Source organism: Nycticebus coucang, chromosome 24, assembly GCF_027406575.1.
Source record: "Nycticebus coucang isolate mNycCou1 chromosome 24, mNycCou1.pri, whole genome shotgun sequence".
Classification (NCBI taxonomy): Eukaryota; Metazoa; Chordata; class Mammalia; order Primates; family Lorisidae; genus Nycticebus; species Nycticebus coucang.
Window position 1 is genome coordinate 13,397,925 of NC_069803.1, and position 27,747 is coordinate 13,425,671.

The 27,747-nt window shown below is 37.0% G+C and overlaps 1 protein-coding gene across 1 annotated transcript in view; it reads right to left on the reverse strand.

Annotated features, from left to right (window-relative positions):
* Nucleotides 1-27,747, reverse strand: part of TNKS (tankyrase) — a 203,089-nt gene that overhangs the window by 55,366 nt on the left and 119,976 nt on the right. Inside the window, exons 6-12 of the mRNA XM_053578550.1 lie at nucleotides 15,638-15,732; nucleotides 14,146-14,212; nucleotides 13,650-13,836; nucleotides 8,913-9,034; nucleotides 7,402-7,493; nucleotides 7,231-7,309; nucleotides 1,697-1,868 (exon numbers count right to left, since the gene is read on the reverse strand). Of these exons, the coding sequence (XP_053434525.1) occupies nucleotides 1,697-1,868; nucleotides 7,231-7,309; nucleotides 7,402-7,493; nucleotides 8,913-9,034; nucleotides 13,650-13,836; nucleotides 14,146-14,212; nucleotides 15,638-15,732 (814 nt within the window). The remainder of the gene's footprint in view (nucleotides 1-1,696; nucleotides 1,869-7,230; nucleotides 7,310-7,401; nucleotides 7,494-8,912; nucleotides 9,035-13,649; nucleotides 13,837-14,145; nucleotides 14,213-15,637; nucleotides 15,733-27,747) is intronic.

Here is a 27,747-nt window from a genome sequence, read left to right on the forward strand (position 1 = left end):
AGCAGAATTTTCCAAATAATTAAAGAAAAATGTTTCATTTGTAATTCAGTATTTAATTTTCTTTTTCCAGAACTCATATATTCCAAAGGCATTCATGTAGAAGACATTTTAAAAGCAGATGGATCTAATCTGCTTGATTTATTCAATCCTTTCTTCTCCATTTTGTTAATTCTGTCTAAAAATTATGCACAGTATTATAAATTTTGATGCAATAGCTATATGTTTGCCTCATTTGTGGTTAAATGCATAAGAAATTAACTTAAAATTCAGTGGTTCTCAATAAAAATCATCACCTAAGACTGAAGTAGAATGATCACCATCTAAGAATAAACTAGAGCTGAAAAAGTAAGCCCTCAAAAGTTTTCACAATATTGTACAATTAGTTTTATGAGGCTGTTTAGCTCTGACCCAGCTCTGACAACACACACATATCAAAATCTCTATAGGCCTTGGAAGCAAATAGCAATGCTTCTCAAGTGGGCTGTTTGGTGGGGGGGGGGAGGGGCTTTAGAAATTTATGGGAATAATTTCTTTTACTCCTAGTGTACTCATGCCCAAGCAGTTACATTAATAATTACACGTTACATTCTATTATAGTTTGGGTATTTCATACAGGTTTTGGGAAGATACCTGTATAGTTAGGTCATTTTATGTGGGTCACTATGAAAGTTTTGCTACAAGCCTGTGTTATGGTCCATTATTTTACTTTCAAGAAACACAGTCAACAGCATCCTTTCTGATTCACCTATATAAGTTTCAACTTGGTCAACTTTTCATTGTTGCTGGGAGGGCTTCACTTGTCTGCAAGGATTTTATGTTTCTATCTTAAAACGTTTGTAATAAACCACATATCTATGAGTTTCATTTCTCAATAGTAAAGGGGATGCCATCAAATATTCATTATAAAAAGGCAGCACTGTGCCTGACGGAGTTAGAAACTACTGGGGGTAGAGGGAGGAAAAGATAACCAGGACTTTGGATTCCCAGTCTGTGGCCTTGTCCATCTTACATTTCTAGTTTGTTATGTTATTACTTTGCAGATATAATCCATAGACAAAATTAAAAGATTGGGAAAAGAATCATTTATACTAAATTTCTTTTGAATCTATTTTATCATTTTTTAGTAGGTTCACTGTAATTCCCTCTAATTTGGGGACTTACGAAGCCAGAGTTTATTCTCCTATCAGTTTATGTTTGCTCTCCCTCGATAAACTAAGTACAGGTAATTAAAATATCTAACGCTGTACTGGGCAGACACTGCAACGTTCAGCAAGATTTTACAATTTTAATTTAAATAGGCAAAGACAAGATAATTTCATAATAGTGCAATGAAGTTAATTAAGAATTACAAAAAGATGAGAATATTATACATAAGAATTAAAGGTCATTACCATATAAATGATTTGTAATTTTCTCTATTTGATAAATTTTATAGCTACCATAATTCTATACTGTTTATGAACTTTTAAGTCATAACATTCATGAATTAGGTTTTCAATTTAAAACTAAAAAAATTAAAAAGTGTACTTGCTTCCTTCTCTTACCTGCCTTACCCTAACAAATAAAGGAACATGTGGAAGGCCTCAGGTAAACTACAAGCAAGAAAAGGCAAAGAAAACATGGCAAAGTTTGCTTGTGTATTCAGCGGAGATGGAATAAAAGGCGTATCACACACCGCTTATCTATCAGAACTCACCACTTAGAATCTGCTGCACTGCCTCGCTTCCCATTTGCGCAGCTGTAAAGCCTTGTAAGGAGATGATGGAGGGATCAGAGCCATAGCTCAGCAGGAGGCGGCAGGTCTGCAGGTGACCTGCTAGGGCAGCTCGGTGCAAAGCAGTCTGACCAAGGGTATCCAGTGCATTCATCTAAAAACATCATTGAGTGAGCACAAGAGATGGAGCATTTCTTTTTGTTCCCTGTCATATCCAAGCAAATATATTCTTATGAGAAAAACCAATTGTTAAAGCTTTTAGAGAATTGTCAGAGATATTCATTGTTAACTTTTGCTCACTGGTTCTGAGGAAGTATCTTTTTAGTTAACCCTTTCTGGCCACTTAATTGCAAATTACAACATAGTCCTCTCTTCTTTAAATGACCATTTTCATGCCCACTTCCCATTCCCTGCCATTTCCCTTGACAACAATTAATAGAATATAAGGCCTATAAGGGCAGAGACTATCCTCTGGTGTTCACTGCTAGCCACAATGAAGATGCTCACCAAATACTTTTGAATGAATGGATTTTACCAAACTTATTCTCAGAAAATAAAGATAACAGAATAGGTACGCACAGATTGTCAAAATAGTTGATTACATTTGTTTTCTAATTCTAAGGAATGACTAATTATAGAAACACCCTAGTTGAACTACAGACACATTAAACCAAAAAAACAATTTGAAGAGTCAAATGTTCCTTTTTAAAACTTTGAAGAGTTATATAAAGAAAGAATAATAATTTAGCTAATTTGAAGATTGTTTAAGACAATATTAAACTTTGGGATTGTATTCACGATTTGGTCACACCTAACTGATCCTAACTTAATCTTCCAGAATATCCTAATACACACCCACTACTACAGTCAGATGAAAGACCATGTGCATTGTACGTGGAACCCTCTACCTGCCCTCTGCATTGACTATGAGATCCAGTGCAGGTCTCCCTACCTCTAAGAAGTCTTGACAACTACCCTCAATGAATCCCCAACAATAAAAAAAAAGAAGAAGTCTTGACGACTGCTCCCTTTCTGAACACCAATGTCAATTAAACACACAACTGTCACAGAATTATAACACTAGAGTAGTTTTCATCAAGTTAAACTAAGGTTATTGAGAATATGAACTGTATTATACAGAACTTCTGAGTCCTCTCGAAATCTGCTGCTAAGAGCAAATAGCAATTTCTCAATTATATACTGGTTGGTATTCAAAATGTTTGTGCCCACCCACAAAATACAAAGTTAAGAAAAGAAAGGATTTGAGATGATTGATCTTCCTATCTCCAGTCTTTTATCATTACCAGTAAGGCTGTTATACTTGTACAGGTAAGGGTTCATCTAAATTACAAATGGTCTTTAACAAAAGTCACTACAAAGTATCAACATATTTAGTTCTATCACTTTTGCCAGCAGAAAAAAAAAGACTGCATATACATAGCAACTCAAAAGCATAGCCATTAGCATTTATCAATGGGAAACACAAGCTGCCAAACAAAACTTGAGCTTTTACTTCTTTGTTACTTCTTTATCACACAAGAAAAATTTAAAATTGTGTACATTCTAATCGTTAATATTGTTTGTAGGTTAGAGATACACTATATTATTCAATTACAGTAATGAAAACTACCAATCCAGCTTGCTAACTCATGGGAACATGGTTGGAGAATTACTCCTCTAAAATACAGCTCTTACCAAGTTATTACTCAACGCAGAAGAAGGACTTTTCAGTACCTTCAAATAACATCGAATCTCTCAGTATGTCATTTAAAACCATCTGTAGTTTACTCTGATGGCATCTTCCTTTCTGCTGTCATTTTTCGTTACAGGCTGATGGGCCTGCATCCTCCAGTTTTGTCAGATTATACCAGACCCCATTTTAGGAAGGTGCTCCTTCTTGATACTCCTGTTTCATGCAGCAGACACCATGAGACTTCACCATTTCCTCTTCCAAGCATATAAAATGCTTAACTCTCAACTCTCCTTAACTCTCAACTCGTATTTCCATGCTTTCCCTACGAGAGACCCTACTCATTCTCATGCCAAAGACTCACCAACAGACCTTTCTAATCCTGGACCTAAAACTAACCTCTCTTTCATACTCTAGGGCCATCTTTCCAACAGCCAGTTTTACTAAATGTCCCTCTAGCACATCAACTCCAGGGTTAAAATTATCATCAAGACAGAGAAAACCAGTGTTTCTCTCTATCTTTTATTGTACCACCATATATTGTAAGTCCATTCTAACACTCAATTCATTTCCAAGTAATGCGATCATTACTCCCTAAGTGGCTTTCACCTTTCTCTTCCTTCTTCAATACTAATGCCGCTAAATTGATTCAGAATTAGAATCAAGTTTGGTAATTGTGTTAACTTGATGATGAGGAAGATATGTCAAATTGGTGTTTCCCACAGTATCCTGCAGTCTTGAGGATTTTACATGCCAATATTTGTTGAGTTAGTGGATCAAAACTAATTACAAAGGGTTTATATATATGTCTTATACAAAAATTCAGATAATTAAAGGGAAATGCACAGTACAAAAACATTTGAAAAGACAAATAAGGGAAAAATGCTCATACTCACAAGGAAACACTGTGTGTTATGCCCTATACTACATACTGATATATATAAGCATATGTATATCATTTAAAAAATTTTCTCATTTCTTTTAAAAAATTCTTATTTCATTTAAAAAATTAAACTTGCAGGGGAGGTTTTTGTCCACATGTCACTGATAAGACAACTGAGACTCAGGGAAATTTAGTACAGGGTCACAAAACTAGAAAGTGGAGGATTCTAAACACAAATATAGTTATCTAGCTTATTATATGGGCAAGATGTTTAGGTTAATGTGCTCAGGGAATCTGAACTTTGCATTTATCACCAAGCTTTAGGCAAAAGAATGTTTGACTAAGTAAGATAAATTAGTTAATGGTAATTAATTAGCCCTCCCTTTCAAATTCTTCTGCCTCAGCCTGAGAAATTGATCCTCAAGAAGGGAAGATGGGAAAGTTGTAGAAGCCGTGTAAGGGGGCTAAGTCCTAATAAAGAAGTGGTGGTACAGGTCAGAAGGTGCTTTTAGAATCAAATGGAAACCACAAGTTGCCCGAAACCAAACAAGCCATAAGTTCTCCAGAAAGAAAATGCTAAGCACATAAAAACTGTGGCCCAATCGCAGCTAAATGGGTTTTATATAGGGAGTTTTTACTAACACATTAATCACCAGATATACCACACCTGAGGGACAGCGTCCTGCCTTGAAACAGGAGAATAGGCAAATGGGAGTTGATGCGGCATTTGGTATCTATCAATGGCAATTGGTGTCTCTTGGTTCACAACTGAGTTCTCAATTTAGATGAACTACAGTAGAAAGAACAGAGAGGACACCAGTCTCAGAGTCAGTCCACACCACTGGCAGGGTGTTCACATGGAAACGTGTTGTGCACACGCTCGGCAGATAAAGACTGAGAACCACAGACCTACAAAAAGGCCGACGAGAACAGGTTGTAAAACAATGTTATTTTTCACTGAACCTTTATGAAATAAAATGTAACATGGGAGATAATAAACAGAAACTATTTTCCCAAAATGAAGGACATTATTAATAATTTTTCAAGAGCATTATAAATGTCATAAACTATTCACAAAGCAAGTCAATGATACACACACGATGTTCCTAAATGTGGCAGAAAGCTCACTTTAGGTGAGTATTTTTTGCTTGACAGAGCAACAAGACATTACTTACACAACAATGCAGTAGTTGTACCTACATTTACAGACCTATGTTCCCTTTTATTCTAGCTTGCCTTGATATTTTAATTAAAAACATCAAATGCCGCCTGTGGCTCAAGGAGTAGGGCACCGGCCCCAGATGCCGGAGGTGGCGGGTTCAAACCCAGCCTCAGCCAAAAACTGCAAAAAAAAAAAAAAAAACATCAAATGCCTGGCTCGGTGCCCATAGCACAGTGGTTACAGTGCCAGCAACATACACCAAGACTGGTGGGTTCAAACCCAGTCCAAGACAGCTAGAAACAATGGCAACTGCAACAAAAATAGCAGGCATTGTGGTGGGTGTCTGTAGTCCCTGCTCCTTGGGAGGCTGAGGCAAGAGAACTGCTTAAGCCCAAGAGTTTGAGGTTGCTGTGAGTTGTGACACCACAGCACTCTACCAAGGGCAACATAGTGAGACTCTGTCTCAGAAAAACCCATCAAATGCTCTTTTGAAGTAGTGATATACAAATTTTTGGATCACATACCTTAGGGTCTCTCTCACCCCGCTGCTAGAGTCCAGTGGCACGATCATAGCTTACTGCAACCTCCAACTCCCGGTCTCAAGTGATTCTCCCTGTCTCAGCTTCCCAAGTTGCACATCACCATGACTGCCTGATTTTTTTGTTTTTGTGGAGGTGAGATTTTGTATATTTTGCTCAGGCAAGTTTCAAACTCCTGAGCTCAAGCAATCCTCCTGCCTCAGCCTCCCAAAGTGTTAGGATTATAGGCATGAGCTACTGTACCTGGCCTTAATTTCTTTATTTTTAAATAAAAAATTATAAATTAAAATTCTAATTTTTTTTTTTTTTTTTTTTTGTAGAGACAGAGTCTCACTTTATGGCCCTCAGTAGAGTGCCGTGGCGTCACGCATCACACAGCTCACAGCAACCTCCAACTCCTGGGCTTAAGCGATTCTCTTGCCTCAGCCTCCCGAGTAGCTGGGACTACAGGCGCCCGCCACAACGCTCGGCTATTTTTTGGTTGCAGTTTTGGCCGGGGCCGGGTTTGAACCCGCCACCCTCAGTATATGGGGCCGGCGCCTTACCGACTGAGCCACAGGCGCCACCCTAAAATTCTAATTTTTTTCCCTTGCTCCCAATGGAGCTCATCTTGTACCCTCTACATACAAGTGGTATCTGTATCCTATTTTAGAGACTATTGCTTAAAAATGTACACTCTTGGGGATTAAAACATTTGCAAGTTCAAGTCTTTTCTAAAAAATAATCAATATGCTTCCTTCTTCCAATGATTCATCAGAGAGTTTCAGATGTTACCGTTCAAATAATGCCAATAAAACGTTATTCAACATTTCATATTTTTTTGGCGTAGAAGTTGAAAAAATTATTATCATTATCAATTTGAAGGAATATAACTGTTTCTTACAATAAGAACTATTCTGACTCCATTATTTAATGTAAATTATTTTCTGATAAACTATCATTGAAAATGTTGACTACCAAAATATATCAATTGTAGTATTAACTAAAATAATGTAAAGTTGAAATCTTTTTCAAATGACTGTAGCTACATTTTGCTGCTTTAAAGAGTGACAGTAAAAGACCAGGAAACATGGGTAATTACTTTTCTTAGAAACAAGATTTAAATTAGCTCTATAAGAGAATCTATGAGCTCAAATATAAGCTAATAGCCTTCTATAAAACTACTTTCTTCAGAAAATCAGGGAGAAAAGAGCAGCCCGCCGCTCAGTGTGCGTGGGTCCTTCACATCAGCTGTGCCCTCACCTTGGCTCCGTGCTTATGCAGAACTTCCATGACATCATTGTGAGCTCTTTCTGCTGCAACATGCAGCGGGGTCATGAAACTATGGAGAAGAGAAAAGGGAAAAGTGACTTTCACTTTTTTATTGTATTTCTTCTTTAACAATTGAAGGGCTTGTTCTGCAATTACACTTACTCTTTATTTTTTTCATTAACGTTTGCTCCTTTTCTAAGCAACAGTTCTGTAACTTGTTTTCGTTTGGGATGCAGGGAGGCCACAGCACAGTGCTATAAAGTAAACACAACTCAGTTAATAAAGTAAGTTTCTTTTCAAAGGCACATCTCATCTGCTGACTATGAAAAACACTGTTATCTCAAAGAGTATCACAACATTCTTATGTTTTAAATTATGCAGATGATCAATATTCCCTCTAAATACAATGAAGGTAACAAAACATGAGCCTGTAAATCAAGGTGAAGTTATGCTCTTAGTTAAGTACTGAGACACATTTCTTTTTGCTTGGATGATGAATAATTATTCAATGCATATTCCATCGAAGGAATCAGAATATTGCATCTTCAGAGCTTAGAAATCTCTACCTAAATTACTCACTCTTTTATCAGGCTATCAGCATACAAGTCAATCCTCCCCACACGCTTCCACAGAGGTACTCCCAGCACTATGGGTGGGTAAGCTTATGTTCCCAAGGACTGACAAGAAGTGATGAACTTGAAGCAGTTTAGAGAAAGAAATGTTATCAGTAATTTTATGTTTTGTAAACAATTTTTGTGTTGTTTCATTTTACTGTTTGAATTAAAATTTTAAAAATAAAAAACTCCTTACAACTGAATAAAATGAATACTCTGAAAAAGTGAGTCTGGTTTATTCTGCAGCTTTGTGTATCTCCCGGCATAATGCTGTGTTAGCGTGAATGCATCTGAATGAATCCCAGTAAAGAGACAGACATGGAAGTGGACGTACAGTGGCTTCATTTCAGTTTGGTGAATCTTTTAATGTTATTTTCAGCAGATATTGACTCAAACCTAACCTTGCTGCACCAGACACATGTACAAGGACTAACTAAAGCACGCTCAGAGGTCTGTGATACGGCCATTACACACGCTTACGTTCTAAATCACTAAGCACCCCCTTACCTGAGGCTCAATGTAGTCAGTGACAAAGAAAATAAAATAATCTTTCTGAAAGTACATTAGAAGAAAAAATACAAATAGTTTTAAGTCTGAAACAGAAAATTCATCATCCTACCATTTTCCTAGCATGAATGTAATCAGTTCTCTGAATACAATTGCTCAAAGGATGATGCCAGTATCTTTGAAACACACTTCAATCTTCTACAGAAAGACATACGGTATTTATGTAGCAGACAGAAGGAAAAAATTCTATCGGGAAAATCACGTCTAGTACCTTATGAAAGCACTGGCCACAAATGTAGATTTGTTATAAGGCTGGGTAACGACAAAGGTAAAATAATTTCTAAATCAAGGTTGAGCAAATGTCTATTCTCTCACCCATGAAAAGAATCCTCCCCTGAACCAAATTTAAAAATCAATGCAACCAACACTAAAATGCAAATTCCTGCCTTTCAGATACTAATGTTCCTTTAAGGTTTCTGACATGAAAAGCATTCCTTTATGCTTACACTCTTATTACAGACCTACCGAACAAGATTAGCAATAAAACCTTACCAGTGCTGTTTCATGGGACTGTGGTTGTTTGAAATTAATGATTTCCAAAGCAAGTGTTTTTTTAACTTTGGCTAGATCTGCTTCTCTGGCTGCTTGTAGTAAAGAATGACCTTTGAATTCATCTGTTAATGAAATAAAGGTTGACATAAAAAAGATTTAAAATTTATAAAAATCTTCATCACAATTATAAATTTAGTTTTAGAAAATTATTAATTTTACAAATTTCTCTATTTTAGCAATAGCAGCAATACGACAATGTAAAGATTAAAAATGCAAAGGATAAGGGTGTAGATTCATGAAAAATTCTGAAACATGTATGTGTCAAGGCCTGGGACTGGCCAGGTCTCGGGCCCAGCTTAACTAGGTTCCAGACTTGGACCCGCTAAGCTACCTTGCTCAAGAACAATTTCTCTTAGGTGTCTGAGGGCTATCTACTTCCGCAGGAGAGAGAGCAAGAGAGAGTTAGAGAGTGTCTTAGAGAGAGTAAAGCAGTCTTAGAATAGATAGATCTTAGTCTTTAGTAGAGTTTGGTAATCTTCAGCAGAGAGACACCATGCTGGCATTCTGCAGGCAGGAGAGGAGACAGTCAGAGTAAGTGGGTCCATGATAGAATGCGCATGCTCCCGACTGCCTTCTCCTCCAGCCTAATATTAGTCTGATCTTGTGCTTCTCAACACTACAGGTGTAGAGGTTGCCAATTCACCAATGCTCTTCATCTCGCAAGCTCTCATGCTTGTTAGGAAAGCTAAATCTCTCTCCATGCCCTTTTCACCAAGGTGTTCCATTACTGAGCTATACAGGTATTTCTTGGAACTCTCTCTCCTACTAGCCACAGGCTATACAGGCTGCTACACATATGCTCTGAAATAAGAGTATTTCATACTTTTAGAGTTCATAAGGATACACATACCAAGATGCTTACTACAGCACAGTTTTAAAACAGGCAACCTACATGTTCACCAAAAAGAAACCAGTTACATAATTTGTGAACACATGCACCGTAATACAGCTCTTAAACAAAAAAGATACATCTATGTTCACTGACATGAGTGAATATATTGCTAAATGAAAATTCAAGGAGCAAAAGAGAAAGGATAGGCTTACCCATTTATTTGCTATTATTACTAGTATTGCCAACGTAACTAAATCAAAAGAGTAGTAGAGAAAAAAATTTAGCATAACATTCACCAAAATTTGAACAGTGAGGTCTTGACGGAAGAGGAAAGAAAGGAAATATGGGAAAATTTTCAGAGTTTGAAAATTTTTAAAGAACAATATCATATTTATTATTTTTATAAGCAGGTAAGAGATTTTTAAAAAGCCATATGTAAATTGATTGCATGAATAAAAATACATATTCTTATTTATTAAAAATATGTCTTATTTTCCATTTTACAAATTTGATGTATATTTTGATATGCCCACTTATTTTTCAAAAAGCTGAAAATTATTCTAAAACAATGCAAACAGCAACGACATACTACCTAATAATTCCAGACCCTCTCACATTCAGGCTTTTGCATCTGCATGGTACTGTGTTCTCCTTTTTTTCCTTTCTCTCCTTTCCTCTGACAGCCCCATTACATTCCCTTCACTCTCTCAAGAGAGAAACAAGCACACATGTGTGCAGACACACACACACTCATGCACATACGTGGCTTATTAACTACTATTCTTTGTTCAAGGTCTCACTTTAGATACTCTGCATAAGCTTTCCTGACCTTCCTCATTACTGGGTTAGGATCCCTTCTTACGAGGGCCACAGCCATATGCTTTTAGCCATATGGCACTGTCACATTTGTGACAGTAGTTCCATCACCTAGCACAGTGGTAGGTATATGGTCGGTATTCAAGTAGGTATTTGTTGCATGGGTGCTGAATCGCTGAAAATTTATAAAATAATTCATGGCAGGTTCAGGGAAAAATATTTTCACGTAACTTCTTTTTTAGAGGTTCTTTATCATTGCTTAATTGCTCAATGTATAGGACTCCAAAAAATAAAACATCAAGGTCAAATGAAACAAAAGTAAATTCAAATAGCAAAAGTATGGATTTTCATTGTAATGATAAAATTAGGGACAATAAAGTAAGAATTATAAACTGCTACATAAAAGGAGGGGGGTCAGACAGGTGCAGAAGAAGGTGATATACTGAGAACTGATGTCTAGCAAAAGTATAGTTTTGTGGGGCTATCAGTCTAGAGAAATTTAAACTTAATGCAAATCATACTGGCCTTTATGCTAGTGACAAACATTATATGAATATCATGGTGATAAAAGCATTTCTGCCTTTTAAATTATGTGCTCTTTATGTTCAGGAAAGACATCTTGGAAGAAAATTAAATTGGCAAGGCAAATTTATGAAAAACAAATAGTAAGAATGCAGTACAAAAAAATTAAGAAATTATGATGAAATAATACAACTACACAGCATGGCATTTTCTCAAATAACAACAAATAAAATCTTTGCTCTTTAGAGAAAAGGTAAATATTTCTACCCAAATTAATTTCCAAATTCAAAATATTTTATTGAACAATACTTAAGATTAAAAGAATTTCCCAGAGAATGAAAAAAATCTATCAAGTATATAATTGCTCTTCTAAACTTCTAAATGCAAAGGTTACATAAAGGTTTGTTTTTAAAACTTCAAGGAAGTGGATAAAAAAGTAGTAAAACTATAAATTACTCAAATTGATTTTGAAAATTAATTTTATAAAATACCTAAAACTTTCTCTCTTTATGTTCATTATTTTGAAACAAGAATGAAACCAAACCATGCTCGTTTGGCTTCATAAAAACCACAAATAAAAAAAGAGTCACGGAAGAACAGAAATGTGTGGAGTGGAAATGCTGTTACCATGAACAAAATCAAAGCGCCTTTTTCCTTTGTATAATTTCCTGTAACTGTGAATGCCTCATACAAAGCAGTGGACACGACGATGGAGACCACAGACGGAGAAGGTCTGATTTTGTTCAATCCTTTGTTTCAAATAATTCATTGGTAGAATCTTACTTAATGAAACAAAGGAGATACTGAGAAGTTTGGAAAGTACTCTAATTCACAAACTACACAAATTAACACCAAATGTTAATGTCTACACTGAAATAAGACAGACTGCTAAAATAGAATGTAAAAACTTCCAATAATGTTGCTAATTTGCAAAATGGAAAAAAAATGTAAAACAATGATATAGGGAGATAAAGCTGAGCTAGTATATAAATTAAGAAAAGGAAATTAGAAAAAGAATAAGTTTTAAGTTGAGTTAAATTCAGGTCAGTAAACTTGCTGAGCACATACTGTAAGCAATGCACTCTGCTAGGCTGGAGGGAGGAAGACAGAGGCCCAAAGCCAAATTCCACTGTACATTTTTACTAGGTGTTATGATAAAGAAAAATAAAAACAAAGAGCTCTCTAAGAACTAAAAATTCACTAGAAAGATAGAACATGCAAATAGAAAACTGAATTATATTATGCACCATAGAAAGTGGCAAGAGTCACCTGGCTAGGAACGAATAAGCAACTTTGAAAAGAATTCATTACAAAGACAGCGATGTAAATGCCCAGGTACAATTAACTTGTGTTGGCCTATAATCTAGCAGATGTCACCTATTTGAATGTCAAAATAAATTGAAATTTCCCTTAAATAAGATCAAAATTGTGAAAAACTCTGTTTTGACATAAACTATCATAGTTTAAAATCAGTTTAAACAAACATGATGCCAGCATCACACCGAGTATGCCTTTTCTGAAAGTTATCACTTAGCAAAGATTTTCTTAGGTGTTATCTCATTCTTAGAATCCCCAATTTAAGAGAGAACACAGACCATGGGCCAAGGTAAAAATTAGGTAGGTGACACCTGTATGACCACATGTAGAATTATACACATTTCATTATTGTATGTGAAAACTCTATGTAAGTGGTATTGTGAATGAGATCTTAGAACAGAAAAAGGTCATTAGATAAAAACTAAGGAATTTGAATAGAGTTTGGACTTTAGTTAATAATGTACCAATGAGGGTTTATTAATTGCGACAAATGGCAAGTGTACTATACTATTGTAAAGTGATACTAATGAGGGAAACTGGATGTGGAACTCTCTGTGGTACCTTCATAAATTTCCTATATATCTAAAACGATTCTAAAGCAAACAGTTTATTTAGAAAACATTTACATACACAGTATATATTACTAAAATACATCAATATTTGAGAAGATTACTTTCGCTAAATCATAAAAACAAAATCTCACTTAAACTTGGGCAAGTGATTAATGATACTTGGGCCACACACACATAATAAATAAAAACATGATTGTGCAACATTGAAGGGCTTGGGAAATAGTAGTGCTCAATACAGTTAGATATCATCTATGACTAGTAATGGAATAAGAACATAAGCTCTGAGCTCTGAGAGATTTTTCATAGTCTGTATACTGCTGTATTTCTAGTGCCAGGCACATGGTAAGTTCTCAACCAATGGTTGTTGATTGACTCAACCTCATTAGTCTTCAAAAACACAAAGAGGGGCCTCAACATGTGAATTAGAATTAGGCTTACAGAAACACAAAATATAGTATGTGTATGTAATTCCTGAAGAAAAGTATGCAATTAACACTGAGAATTAGGAACTAATGTATTTGTAAAAATGGAAGGTTATTATTTTAATTAGACAAAACTCAATTGAAAGATATTCCAATTTATAAGAAGCCATATTGATTTCAGGATATAAACACATACATGTCAATCTCTCCCGGAGCTCAGGAGTTGGAGCCATATCCACAGCACTTTTGCCATGGCAGTTGACTAACGTAGGGTCGGCACCGTGGCTAAGTAACAAAGAGCAGACTTCTACACGATTTTTGGAAGCAGCCTCATGTAGCGGAGTAAACTGCCAGAGATCCATGGCATTAACGCAGGCTCCATGCTGCAGGGAGAGAAGACGCTTTAGGTCAGTAATCATTTCTCTGGACCAGATAAAACACAGAAAACATTTGTTGCCCTGTAAATTACAGTTATAACTTAAAAAAATGTGAACAAGTGTTTTAATTTCTTTAATTTCTCTTTGAAAAAGCTCAAATTAAGTTGAATATTTAAAAAATTTTAAGGTAATGGTAATTTTTTGAAAACTATTTTATTCTCTTAAAAGTCTAAAGAGACATTCTCGTGGCCAAGAAACGTAGGAAAAGTTTAAAAGTAAAAGCAAATGGTGCTCCACATTTTGACCTTCTCTTACCTTGAGTAGCAGCTCTGTGACTTCATAATGTCCATATGAACATGCATTATGAAGAGGCACAAGTCCACTAAATGACAAAAGGCAAAGGGAAATACTTAAATTTCCAATAACTTACAGTCATTCCTCCATGAAGTGCTGAGAAACAAAGATCTAATAAACCCCAATACAAGTATACTTAAAAATACTTTTAGGTATTCAGTAAGAGAATTCAAAGCACAGTTCATATTCATGCCTTTACCTTATTTTTTGGTATCCTTAAATATAACAATAAAAGTACCAGTTAGAGAACATTTAGGTGAAAGGAGGATCATGTGCTAATTTATAATGGCATGCTCTAAATATGTCATATTAAGTAGTTACAAAAGCAAATGTTAATTGGTAGTGAATGGAAATATTCCACCATTTTAATTCACTTTCATGATAATTTCCAGTATAGGAATTAAATATCTAAACTATTATAACTTGCATATCAAAGTATCCTGAGTCAAAAACCCCCTTTTGGCGGTGTACCTCTGTTGATGACTCACCTATTGTACGCCCATCTGTTCTCAGACATGCACAAGGAAACAGAGGTGTACAGGAACATCAGGCATTTATGCCCCTATGCTACTGGGACACCATTTATAAATGGCACGAAACCTGACGCAGGCACCAAAAAGAGCAGATGTGCAACGGATGAATTCTCCCTCTTGAAAGGGTCTCAAGTACTAAGCTCTCGTCTGTGTTTCTTGACTTGGAGAGGGGCAAAGTGAGCGACACCCTCCTCCAGGGCATCTTTTCCTTATGCTGTCAATCACAGGAGTGCAACATAATCTACTTTACCTGGGTAGTAGGGTCAATTATCTTTTAGATCTTCAGGAGGGACAATGAGAAAGGTTAGCCCATCTCATGGGATAGCAGACCCAATGTACTTACTCCCCCGGAGACTGCACAGGGAACTGATACGAAGCTTTCTAAAACTCACCTCTTTATACAATAAATGGCATGGCTGCTTTCTTGGTTCCCACCCACCCCCCCTCCCTTATGTAATTTCAACCTACGTAAGGACCTAGGTTTTCTCAGCTTAGATGTCCAAGATTTCATCAGGATAAAAAATAAGATATTGTATATTTTATCATTTTGGAGTATTAATAAGGATAATCCTTTAGTAACTGACTAATATGGTAACTGTGCTACTGGGTAATCACAATTTTCAATTTATTTTTCTAAAATGCAAACTAAGAGTTGAAAAACAAATTGCAGCTTCAAATGGCAAAACTGCAATAAAATCAAACTGTTTTCGGTAATTATTATGAGAAGTATCCCTTACCAGGTAGGTACATGAAAATAAAGTTTGAAACCACAGTTGTGAACATTCTTAAAATGCTACATAAGCTGTAATAAGTGGAATACATGGCTTCGCATAGAGCTTAAAATCTTCAGAGCAAGAGATGAGAACAGAGCATAACAATCCATGAACAAAACCATGAAAAAGGACATGAACTACGCCTACCCTTTGTCCTTGGCGTGAACATCTGCACCGTGCTGAAGAAGCAGCTGGACTATGCGAACTCTGTTGTAGCCAGCTGCTAGATGTAAAGGAGTGGACTAGAAAAGAGAAAGAAAAACATATCCCCCTCTTCAGGTAAAAAAATTCTTACATGGCCATTTAATCTGTATTTATTCATACTCAAAACAATGAAAATTAACACACAAAATACATGCTGGAAAGACCCAAAATTCACATTTCACAACTGAAAAAGAGACGGTTCATGCTTCTCAGGAGTCTATTCTAACTCCAGTACCACGCATGCATCCCATCGGGTTCCCTTACTTGTTTGTCAAGGCCTCGTCTATATTATTTCTTATTTTTTTCCACCATGAACCTCTCTACTGTTCTGAAGAGACATGTCAGAATTCATATTCCTACAACTGGAAATAGTCTTCCTTATCCTACTTAAATCCTGTCCTCCTTTAAAGTTCTAACTTTTAAATCCCAATTCTACCATAAAACCTTATCTGAAGACCTACTTCTCAAAATTTCTTTAATAGAAAAGATTGAAAAGCATCCCTGAAGAACTATATTTGAAGACAGTTTAGTGGCTACAAAAAGACAATGGACCTTATTCATTCCATATGGCTGCTAGTTATGCTCCAAACTAATTTGCTACACTGGATGCAATAAAATACGGCAACATAGTACTTAATTCTTCTATTTTATGTGCTATATAAATAGTATAAAGTCAAAAGCAAAATATAGTTTCTTCCTAACTAATTTCTGCCACATTTTAATTTGATCCAAGTTATTAAAAGGTTCTTTGCTAAAATTTAATATGGCAATTGAAATACTCAAACTTCTCACCTTTTTTTAAGGAAACTGAAATAACTTCATTTTAATTAAAAACTTCTCTGCAACCAAAGCAATTTCCAACCTTTACTAATTTACAGTTCAAACATCATCACTGTTTTTCACACAGTCCTGGTATCCTATAATGCATTGTCCTTCATTTTTCCTGCCTTTTATTTGGGGCCAAGGGATTTAATAAGATTTTCTATTTATTTTCTTCACCTTTTCTAAATGTCAAGATACAAAAGAACTGCCTCTATTAATTACTTTCAAGGCGCTCCATACACTTTAGAAAATATTTTAAACAATGCACAGCTATTAACAACAAGACTATTTTCATTAGAAGGGAGTCCTGAAGAGGAAGTCAGGAATCCCGATTACATTCATGAATCTTACGAAACCTGTGAAAATTATAGTAAATATGCATCTCCACTTTTTCATGTCTCAAATAGGGATAAAAATGTCACCCATCCCAGCTCTCTCAAAAACTTGTGACAATACAGTCGTTCCCCCTTATCTGCACAGTTACCTGCTGCTAACTATGGTCTGAAAATACTAAACGGAGAATTCCAGAAATTAACAATTCCCACTTTTTAAATTGGGTGACGTTCTAAGTAGCGTGATAAAATCTTACGCCTCTCACTCTGTCCCACCTGGGACATTTATCAAACATATCTATCCACCTTGTAGATGCTACCTATTAGTCACTTAGTAGCCCTACTTGTTATCAGATCAAAAAAATATACAAGATTCTGTGCTATCTTCAGTTTTAGGCATCCCAGAGAAGGCTTGAAATATATCCCCTGAGGCAAAGGGGAACCCACTGTGAAGTTTTCTCCCATATAGGAACACCTTTATCACGTAAACTGCTGTATAAAAATAAAGAATTAACATTTTTGTACCATCAATAGCACAGCAAGTTTCTCCCTTCAGATAACACATTAAGTGTTTTTACAAATGATACTTCTAGGGAGTATTGAGTTATTGTCAGGACTCCTATTTTACCTTCATTTTAGAAAGAAACTTTAATAGGAAAATGTAATTTAGGTCGACATCTTCCCACTCTTTTAAGAATTTAAAGATGTTGCTCCACTGTTTTGTGGCTTGCGTTGTTTAAAGACTAGAAATCTGCCATCATCCTTTGTTCCTTTGAACATGTGTTTTCCTTTGGATACTTGAATATTTTCTCTTTATCACTGACATTAAGCACTTTGATACAGCTTTCTTTGTGCTATGGTGTGCATGTGTTTGCTTGGGGCTTGCTGTGCTTCTTAGACCTGTATAGTTTCACTACATGTAGAAAAATTTTAGCTATTATTTCACCAAATGTGTTTTCTGCTCTCTCTCCCATTATTCCTTCCTCCAGAGATTTCTATTATATATGTATCAGGTTGCTTCAAGCCTGCTTGTAGGCTTTGGAAGGCAGGACTAGAGCAGCCTTTAGTACAGGACTATTTCCCTCCTACCCCTGTCCTTCTGTGATTGATAATCCAATGAATTACAAAGGTTTCCCACTCTGGCTGGTGGCAACAGAAAGTAGCACAGAATCTGTGAGTTCCTAGGTTTATTATCTCTGATCCTTTTGGGTGGTTCTTTAATCAGGCTCAGGTAGTTTCTGTACACATATGTTAATTAGTACTTAGCCCAAGACTGTAAGGGGACCTTTGGGGATGGGGTTCAGATCTCCCTCATCAGATCTTCTGCCTGCTAATGCTCAACCACCTTGGTTTCCCCAAAATCTCAATTTCACCTCCTCAATTTAGGGAGACCCATTAGGTCCCTTCTCCTGGGTTGCCCCTTGCTGAATTAAGGCCTGAAAATTCTTCCATGGCAGTAAGCTGGAACAATTGCAGTGTTCACCTGAGATTTGCTCCCTGTCTCAGGGATCACTGCCATGTACTGCCTGATACTCCACGTCTGAAAAACAATGTTTGATGTAGTTTGTTTATTTTTCTCATTGTTTCAGGAAGAAGGTAAATCTAGTCCCATCTTGACCAATTTTCTGGACTGAACTGGAGTTTACATTGCAGTTTGAAAGTTTCCCCCAGAGATAATAACTGCCTTGGATGACTAGTAAAAAGCCAGCAAGCTCTTAGAGCATGCAGCTGACATTTCAGGTTATATAAAAAGAGTGGCATCTTTACTGCTTATGAATAAAAAGTTTCTCCTCTTTCAAAGTATCTTTTATACAATTTTATTTGTATATAGTTGATTCAATAATGTCAATTTCTTATTCCTGAAAATGAACAAAGTCCCTAAATGAATGAATACATATGAAAAACCACTGTGGCTTATTTAAAGCGTCAAAATGTACAAAAAAAAAGTGGTTTCCCAATACTTTAAAATCACTTAAGAGAAATAATTTATAATGCTTTGAAATGATAATATATTTAGTTTTTAAGCTGTTGAAATTTATGTAAGTCAAATAAATTAGAAAGCTCTGTAATTAATAAGGTAGAAAATGATAGGAAGCTAAAATAAAGTACCTGTGGGGAAAAATGACATTCATTAAGGGGTGAGTTTCAAAATATGCTGGAAAGCAAAACTGATAGAATCTGAAAATTGGATGATGTAGGTCATAAAGGATATTATAGTTTCCAGTTTGAAAATGTCAATGACAGAAGAAAAGAAGAGAAGAAAAGAAAGGAGGGGAAGGAAAGAGAGCCCTGAGGGAAAGAATTTGAGGTCTGGGTTCACTGAATTTAAAGGGCCCATGTGATATCCTAGTGATAATGTCAGAGACAGAAAGAGTTGTCATAAATATGGGAACTAGAATTCAGGAGAGGTTAAGACTAAAAACAAATCTGGTCCTCTCTGACATTCACTTTATCTATTAGCATCTACCATGTTGGGTGTGAGGGACAGTGTGGTAAATGAGAAAGGTCAGCATCACTTTGCCCTGGGGGTCTGCTTCCTCAAAGCCACACAGAGCCCCTACAGGAGATGCATATAAACTAGTTCTTTATTCAGAAGGACAAAAGATGAGGAAACAAAAGTCCAGTTTCTGAGGAATCAGGTAACTAGAGAGAGCAGGCAGTACAGTCCAGTATCTGCCCAGGCGGGACAGATACTGTGGGGAGGGAAGGCCGGACCAAGGTAGGTGGGTGGGTGCATACCTCCACTATGCTGGAGGCCAGGACAGACGAGGGGGGGTGCGGGGGAGGGAAGGCCGGACCAGGAAGGAGGGAGGGTGCGTACCTCCACTATGCTGGAGGCCAGGACAGATTCGGGGGGGAGGGAAGGCCACCAGGAAGGCAGGAGGGTGCGCACCTCCACTATGCTGGAGGCCAGGACAGATCGGGGGGAGGGAAGGCCACCAGGAAGGAGGGAGGGTACACACCTCCACTATGCTGGAGGCCAGCAGAAGGAACTGGGGCCAGGAAGACTCTCAGAACTGCTTTTTGAGCTGAGACTTGAGCATAAACAAATCATTGAGGCAAAAGTTTGCGAACCTTTATTTCAGGTAGTGTGAAGAATACACGTTAATACCTAGTGGATATGGTATATTTGGGAAACTACCAAAAAAGAAAAAACTCCCATGGCTAAGTGAAGCAGAAAATTACCTAAACTGAAATTCTGGAAAGGCCACTTTAGTTACTATATGGAGAATAAACCTGAAAAGAGGAAGAAAACCTGTGGTAGGAAGACCTGAATAGGAGGCTACCAGACTAATCCAGGAGTGTGACACCGACAGTGTCACTTAACAAAGTGGAAGCAGTGTCTAAGTAGGGGCGGCTGAGCCATGGCAATGAGGAATTCCTAGGGAAGAGGGCAGAGCAAATTGAGAATAAAGGATAGGATGATTAAAGCAAGCTTATGCCAGTAAGAACCCAGAGTTTTTCCACAATCTAGAAAAACATTTACAACTGTTACTTATCAAATGCTGTGCCTTAATACAAAGTAATTGAAAACACATAGCCTAAGACTAAACTTAGTGAATGTGTACCAGCTAGTGCCAAATTTATACCTCGACTGCCAAGTGACAAAGCAATGATAAAAGTAATTTTCTAATTGCTAGGTAATTAACAGAGTGTAATTTCAGTTTTGGAAAAATAAAGCAGACCTACTTATAAAAAACTCACATATATTAGTGGATAATTTCATGGTGGTATAAACTAGTAAAATGAGAATCAAAAGTTTAAGACAACAATATACTCAGGACAGCAATCACCTCTGGTTTGTATACCTCAGATTTATTCCAAAAACAGGTGTTTTGTTGGGAACATTTTAAAAAATAAACACATAGAGCAGTAGTATACCAACAAAAATTCTATCTAAATAAATACAATTCTGCTATAAGAGAAACATTATCACCCGTATTTTCATATTATAGAATGTTCACAGAAAAGTCATTTAAGGAAGTTCTGTAATTCAAAGTGCTCTTGGATTAAAGTTATAAGAAAAAACAAACTTGAATTTATCTATCTTTGCCCTTTAGGATACAGATCTGTACTGCAGTACAAAGCATTACAGGAGCTTTAACTAATCCTACACAGACAGACACGGCACAGCTAAAATACTACTAACAGTTGACGAGCCTTTTGCAAAGCTACGGAAGCAACTTTAACATGTGTTCAGAGAATACAATATAAAGAAATGAGTAAAGGCTTTTAAATCTTGGTTTTGCATTCTGGCTTTGGGAAATTTACTAGGTATGTGGCTTTGGGTTAATTTCCTAATGTCTCTGAGCCATGGCTTCTAATACTTGTACGGTGGGAATTAGAATCCTTATCATGCGGGAACATTTTATGCATTAAATATAACTGTTCAAAGCATATATCACAGTACTTATAAGAAAAGCTCAACAAATGGTAGTTATTGCTTGCTCACCTTATTAAATAGTTGACACCCTTTGATGTTACTTATTAGTGGTCACTTATCAGACCTTACCTTACTTGACCTATAAGCATTACTTATAATAACTGATCACTTCCTCTTCCTTGAAATGTTTTCCTGCTTGGCGTCTCGGATGTCACTCCGACAGGGTACTGCTCACTTTCCTCCTACGGAGCTAGTCATTCCTTCCCATCTTTGCAGGCTGCTCCTCAGTTCCTTGACTTTGGAGGACTCTAGGCCTCTGTCCTCAGCCCTTTTTGCTTCACTGGTAGCTTTAAATAACATCCACAAACTGACTACTCCTCTATTCTATCTCTGGCGAGTGCTCTCTGCTGCCCTCCAGACTCTCATGATCCACCTGCCTGCTTGGCATCACCACATGGCTACACAGCAGACATTTCCTGCTTATCATGCCCCAAAGTGAGCCTAGCGTTGTCCTTAAAACCTACACCACAGAATTTCTTCTATTAAAGGCAACTTCATCTTTTTAGTTATTCCAGCCAAAAACTTTGGGAGTCTTTCTTGATTCCCACCCTTCTCTCACCCCATGGGACTATTTCTGTTGGCTATATCTCAAAAATATATCCAGAATCCAATCACATCTTACCACATCTATTGTCACAAGCCTGGTCTAGGCCACTTATCCTCTTTCAGCTGGCTGGTTTCAAAAGCCTTCAATCTGATCTGCATGCTATAATTCTCCCTTACAGTAATGCAAAATAGCAGCACAGCGATCCTATTCAAATACAGATTAAATTTACTAGTCTGCTTAAAATTGTTCAATGATTCTTCATCTCTAAATAAAAACTAAAGTCTTAATAATGATCAAGAAGGCTTTCCACAAACTCCCCCGAAGTCCCCAACTTACGACCTCACCTTTCGCACTGCTCCCCTTTGTTTATTCCTCCCTACTCCACATAGTCCAAATGTCACAATTATTAGTTACCTGGACTAATTAGATTGCATTGAGTTAATTAAAAGTGAATAACTAAATATTTTCCCACTGTAATTTCATACATGACTTCTTAATGAATCCAAACAATTATGGAAGGCCAAACAGTCCTGGGGATTAATATTAAAACAAAAAATTCTTATGGATGTACAATGCAGCTATCGTCTTTTAAAGACTTATTTATTATTATGTGCCTAGAACATAAAAATTTAATTTTCATATCATTTTTATTTCTACTGGACAAAGAAATTGTGACCACTACCAATATGTTTAGATGTGTTATTATGTATTTAATACCAATGGAATTTTAGCATCTATATTTTAACAACAAACACATCTTGCTATCTCACAAATGACTGCTGGGCACAGAGGAAAGGGTTCCTTGGTCTGATAGTGTTGGGGAAGTTTTTCAAGTTAAAAACTAAGATATAGTGAGAACAGTCCAACCTCTGTCACACTTTTCTAAAAAGTAAGTATAACTGGGCACAGTGCCTCACTCCTGTAACCCTAGCCCTCTGGGTGGCTGAGGCTGGTGGATGACTTGAGCTCAGGAGTTCAAAACCAGCTTAAGCAAGAGTAAAATTCCATCTCTACTAAAACAGAAAAACTAGCTGGGCATTGTGGTGGGTCCCTACAGTCCCAGCTACTTGGGAGACTGAGGCAACAAGATTGCTTAAAGCCCAAGAGTTAGAGGTTGCTGTGAGTTGTGATGACACCATGGCACTCTAGACCAGGGTGACTTTGTCTCCAAAAAAAAAACCAGTATAAAGTAATGGGCTCAGTGCTTACAGTTCAGTGGCTAGGGTACTAGCCACATACACCGGAGCTGGCAGGTTCAAATCCAGCCCAGGCCTGCCAAACAAAAATGACAACTATAACCAAAATATAGCTGGGCGTTGTGATGGGTGCCTGTAGTCCCAGCTACTTGGGAGGCTGAGGCAAGAGAATCGCTTAAGCCCAAGAGTTTGAGGTTGCTGTTAGTGTGACACCATGGCACTCTACCCAGGGAAACACAGTGAGACTTTATCTTAAAAAAAAAAAAAGTATAAAATAATAACACTAACAAAGCTAATTTTTAATTCCTTAAGACTTATTATTCTATTCTTATAAAGCTTAAACTTTGGAGCATTCCTTGGACAAGATTTTAAAATAAGATTCTGAAATACTAATAATCCAAATTATTATCTCATTTCTTCTTGTTCTGTCTTTGAACAATACTTTCTGAACAATACTTTTCTGCAGAAAAAAGAAAAAGAAACACAAAAGATTGGGCCTACAACTACTTACCAGAATCTTCCACTATCATACTTATTACAAACTAAAATAGTTATTTGTTATGTGGCTGTGTCCTCTCATTCAGTGTGAGTTCATTGAGAGAAGAGAACTTAATTTTACTTGAAGGCTTAGCTTAGGCCCTGGTACACAGTACTAACAAACATGAATGAGTGAAAGTCATTTTCAGCATTTGATTTACATTACTAAAGGGCAACAGAAGACATGGATAATCCAACATGGTGACTCTGACTTTATACTTGTGTGAAAGATTTACACTGACATTTCAACACAGGCATGTGTGACATTCAATGCATTCACTAGGAAAGAATAAAACCACAACTGTGAAGCTATGATGTAAGTCAGCAGAGAGCTGTCTAAACTATAATAAATAGTGCACTTTGTTTTTCTTTAAGATGAAGGTTCAATTTGGCTGAGATCACATTCTCTGGGGGTTTTCCAGACTATGGTCACTGACTTTTTCTGGTTTGCCTAGTACTTTCCTGGTTTCGGGAAACCCACTGATCCCAGGCCAACTGGGCTGTCTGACTCTAGCCAGACTTAATGCTAAATTAATTTCTTGGTTCCAAAACTGTCTTGAATCAGAAATTGTGTGTGTGTGTGTGTGTGTGTGTACATGTATATTCTGAGTAAGACGTATTACTTCCCCAAATCAGGAAAAGAATCCTACCAAGAGTGTAACTCTGAAAGCTATAACCCAGTTACAACCTAACAATAGGGGGAAGTGGGAAAGGGAGGGGAGGGAGGAAGGTGGTGGGTAGAGGGAGGGGGATTGGTGGGATTATACCTGTGGTGCATCTTACAGGGGTATTTGCGAAACTTGGTAAATGTAGAATGTAAATGTACTGGCACAGTAACTGAGATAATGCCAGGAAGGCTATGTTAACCATTGTGATGAAAATGTGTCAAATGGTCTATGAATCGAGTGTATGATGCCCCATGATCATATCAATGTACACGGCTATGATTTAATAAAAAAAAAGTGTGACTCAAGAAATGAAAAAAAATCTTAATTTTTTATCATTCATTTCTTGAAAAGATTCAAGTATAGTCTTTCTCAGTTCCATATAAGTGTGACAATATAATATACTATTCGAATTCTTTCTCCAGAGTGCTCTACAGTTACAACAAAATGGTTTCATAAAATAAAACTTCATAATGTTTTCAGCACTTACTTGTTGAAGAAACAGTGTAAATTGTCTATACCCTTTCTTGTGTGAAAGTTCAACTTGGAGCTGTATTTCTTATAAATTGGAAGTTATCTTTCTTCCTTCAAATAAAACATATTTGGCAAGAATATTTCACAGGTAGTCCTATATACTTAATATAGCATGTGCAGGGTATCTGTAAAGTCCGTGTGCAATTTTAAATTGCATGCTATTTTAAAACTGCACGCGGAGTGTATGGATATTCCACTTCCCTGATGAGACTGCTCAGTGTACATCAGTTTTGCAGGCACTGCCGCTCTGAACTCATGAGCACTAGATACCAACTTTCTTTTCTAACTTTCTGCACCTTCTTGCGTGCAGATCTGGCTTCAAACAATGGGGTACTACATATGTACCTTCTCAGTTCCACCTGGTCTCAACGATCACTTACTTCACCATTCATTCCCCAACAGACTTCCTTTTTAATTATAAAATTAATACAGCCCCTTTAAAAATTCAAATAGTGCCAAAAAAATTGTAATATAATGTAAGAGTTACCGTCTACTTCTTCTTTCAGCCCCACGAGCCCCCTTCCCCAAAGTAATCACTGTCGTCAGTTGCACAAGTTCTCATTTGAGATACTTTTCCAACTGTAGAATGTGTGTTTTCCCTCTGAGTTCCTTTTGTTACTGTTTTTGTCACACAAATAGGATTCTACACGTATTACATCCTTCTGTGGTTTCCCTTTTTACTCTTCATGTTAGCACATGCCCACCTCTTACTCTCTGTAATGGCGGACAGGATTTCCACTGTGTCACTGTACCGTAATTATTCACCCACTGACTACAAGTTGATGTATATGTTGTTCTACTTTTGCTTTAACTTATCAAACATATCTCATTTGAAGCTCTCATTTGGTTAAGACAGATCAGTATTTCCATTCTACAAACTGTATCAGCCATTAAAACTAAATTCCTAGGAAAACACAATAAACACATAATCAGCTTTATTAAATTTCTATCAGGCACAGAGACATTATTAATCTGTTAGGAAGCAAAGCGCTTAGAAGCTCTTTGAGATAGTGATACTTAGACCAGAACCTAAACAAATTAAAAGCTAGAGAATCAATATGGGCTTGAGTCCCTGGAAACAAATGTATCTCACGGCTGATGTCTCCTTTGAAGGGAAGTTTTAAGTAGTACCACAATGAAGATCAGACAGTCTCCTTGAAGTTTCTTAAGTACAAAGAGAATTTAAAAGAGAAACCTTCTGGAGAATGGAAATTGACAAACCAATGTAGAGATGAAATAAAAAAGCTATTCTATTCACTCCTTTCTCAAAAAATTCATCTCCTCTGATGTGTCTCTTCTACAACTGTATCTCTAGATTCTGTAATAGTCATATACTTTCTGTCCTGCTGAGTCTTCCCCTTTAGTCTGGGGCCTCTTGGTCAATGCTTCTTTAAAGCACAGAGCTCAACAAACTAACACAGATACGGTCTCATCACAAAGACCATATCAGGACTATTCCTATCCTTTAAAGCAGAAAGAGGGACGGAGGGAGGGGGGTGGGGCCTTGGTGTGTGTCACACTTTCTGGGGGCAAGACATGATTGCAAGAGGGACTTTACCTAACAATTGCAATCAGTGTAACCTGGCTTATTGTACCCTCAATGAACCCCCAACAATAAAAAAAAAAAAAAAAGAAAAGAAAAAACAAACAAAAAAATAAATAAATCAGTGGTTCTCAACCTTCCTAATGCAGCGATCCTTTAATACAGTTCCTCATGTTGTGGTGACCCCCGACCATAAAATAATTTTCATTGCTACTTCATAACTGTACTTTTGCTACTGTTATGAATCGTAATGTAAATATCTGATATGCAGGATGGTCTTAGGCGACCCCTGTGAAAGGGTCCTTCGATCCTCAAAGGGGTTGCGACCCACAGGTTGAGAACCGCTGCTTTAAGAGATACTGCTCCTATAGCCTAAGACTGTTGAATGTCTTAAATTCACAATCTCTATAATGGCAGGAGGGAATTGGGCAATAAAAGTGCTAGCCTCCTCACAGAGTTGTTGTCAGATTAAAATGATACAGAAGATATAAAAAATTTTTTAAAAATGCAAAGTATGTTATTAAAAATAACAGCTACAATGTACTGGGCACTTGCTATGTACTAGACGATATTGTATGTGTACCAACTTATTTGCACAGCAACTACCTGAGCTAGAAACTACAATTATCTCCATATAGCAAATGGAGAAACTGAAGCACAAGAAGATTAATACAGCAAGTTAATAGCAGAGTCAGAAGCTGAATCCTGGAAGTTGACTTTGGAACCCTCAATCCGCTTTTCTTCTTTGCCTAGGCACTCAGGTTCTAGACAGGATATGCAGAAATGGGTTAGGACGGCCGAGTGGCAAGAAGATTACTCTTGGCGGGCAGGAATCTCCTTGGTTCTGATGACTTCAGCACTCTGACCCATGGATCACTACACATTAAGCCCTATCAACAATGATGGTGTAATCATATCATTGGGTGAGTGCCCCAGAAATGTGGGACTCTTAGTAATAGAAGATGCCTAGATAGAGAGAGAAGGGAGGGGGTGAGGCCTTGGTGTGTGCCACACCTTTTAGGGGCAAGACATGATTGTAAGAGGGACTTTACCTAACAAATGCAATCAGTGTAACCTGGTTTCTTGTAACCCTCAATGAATCCCCTACAATTAAAAAAAAAAAAAAAATAGAAGCTTCCTAGAAACAGTAAGTGTAGCAGGACAAGGAAGAATAATAATATTGAAACCGGAGAGGATAATTTATTTTGCCTCCTTCCCAGTGTAAGATTTTCCTAGATAGTTTTAACAGATAGTCATTTTGTTTCTTCTTGGACTAAATCCCTCCAGTTCTTATGGAATAATTTTCTGACTACCTTCTTGGTCACCGTCTGGTTGGCCAATATGCCTTCTTAAAGTGTGACATCCTAAATTCAACACTAAACCCAAATACGGTCTAATCCAAACCAGTGAGCTCCCTCTCTCTCTCCTTTAAA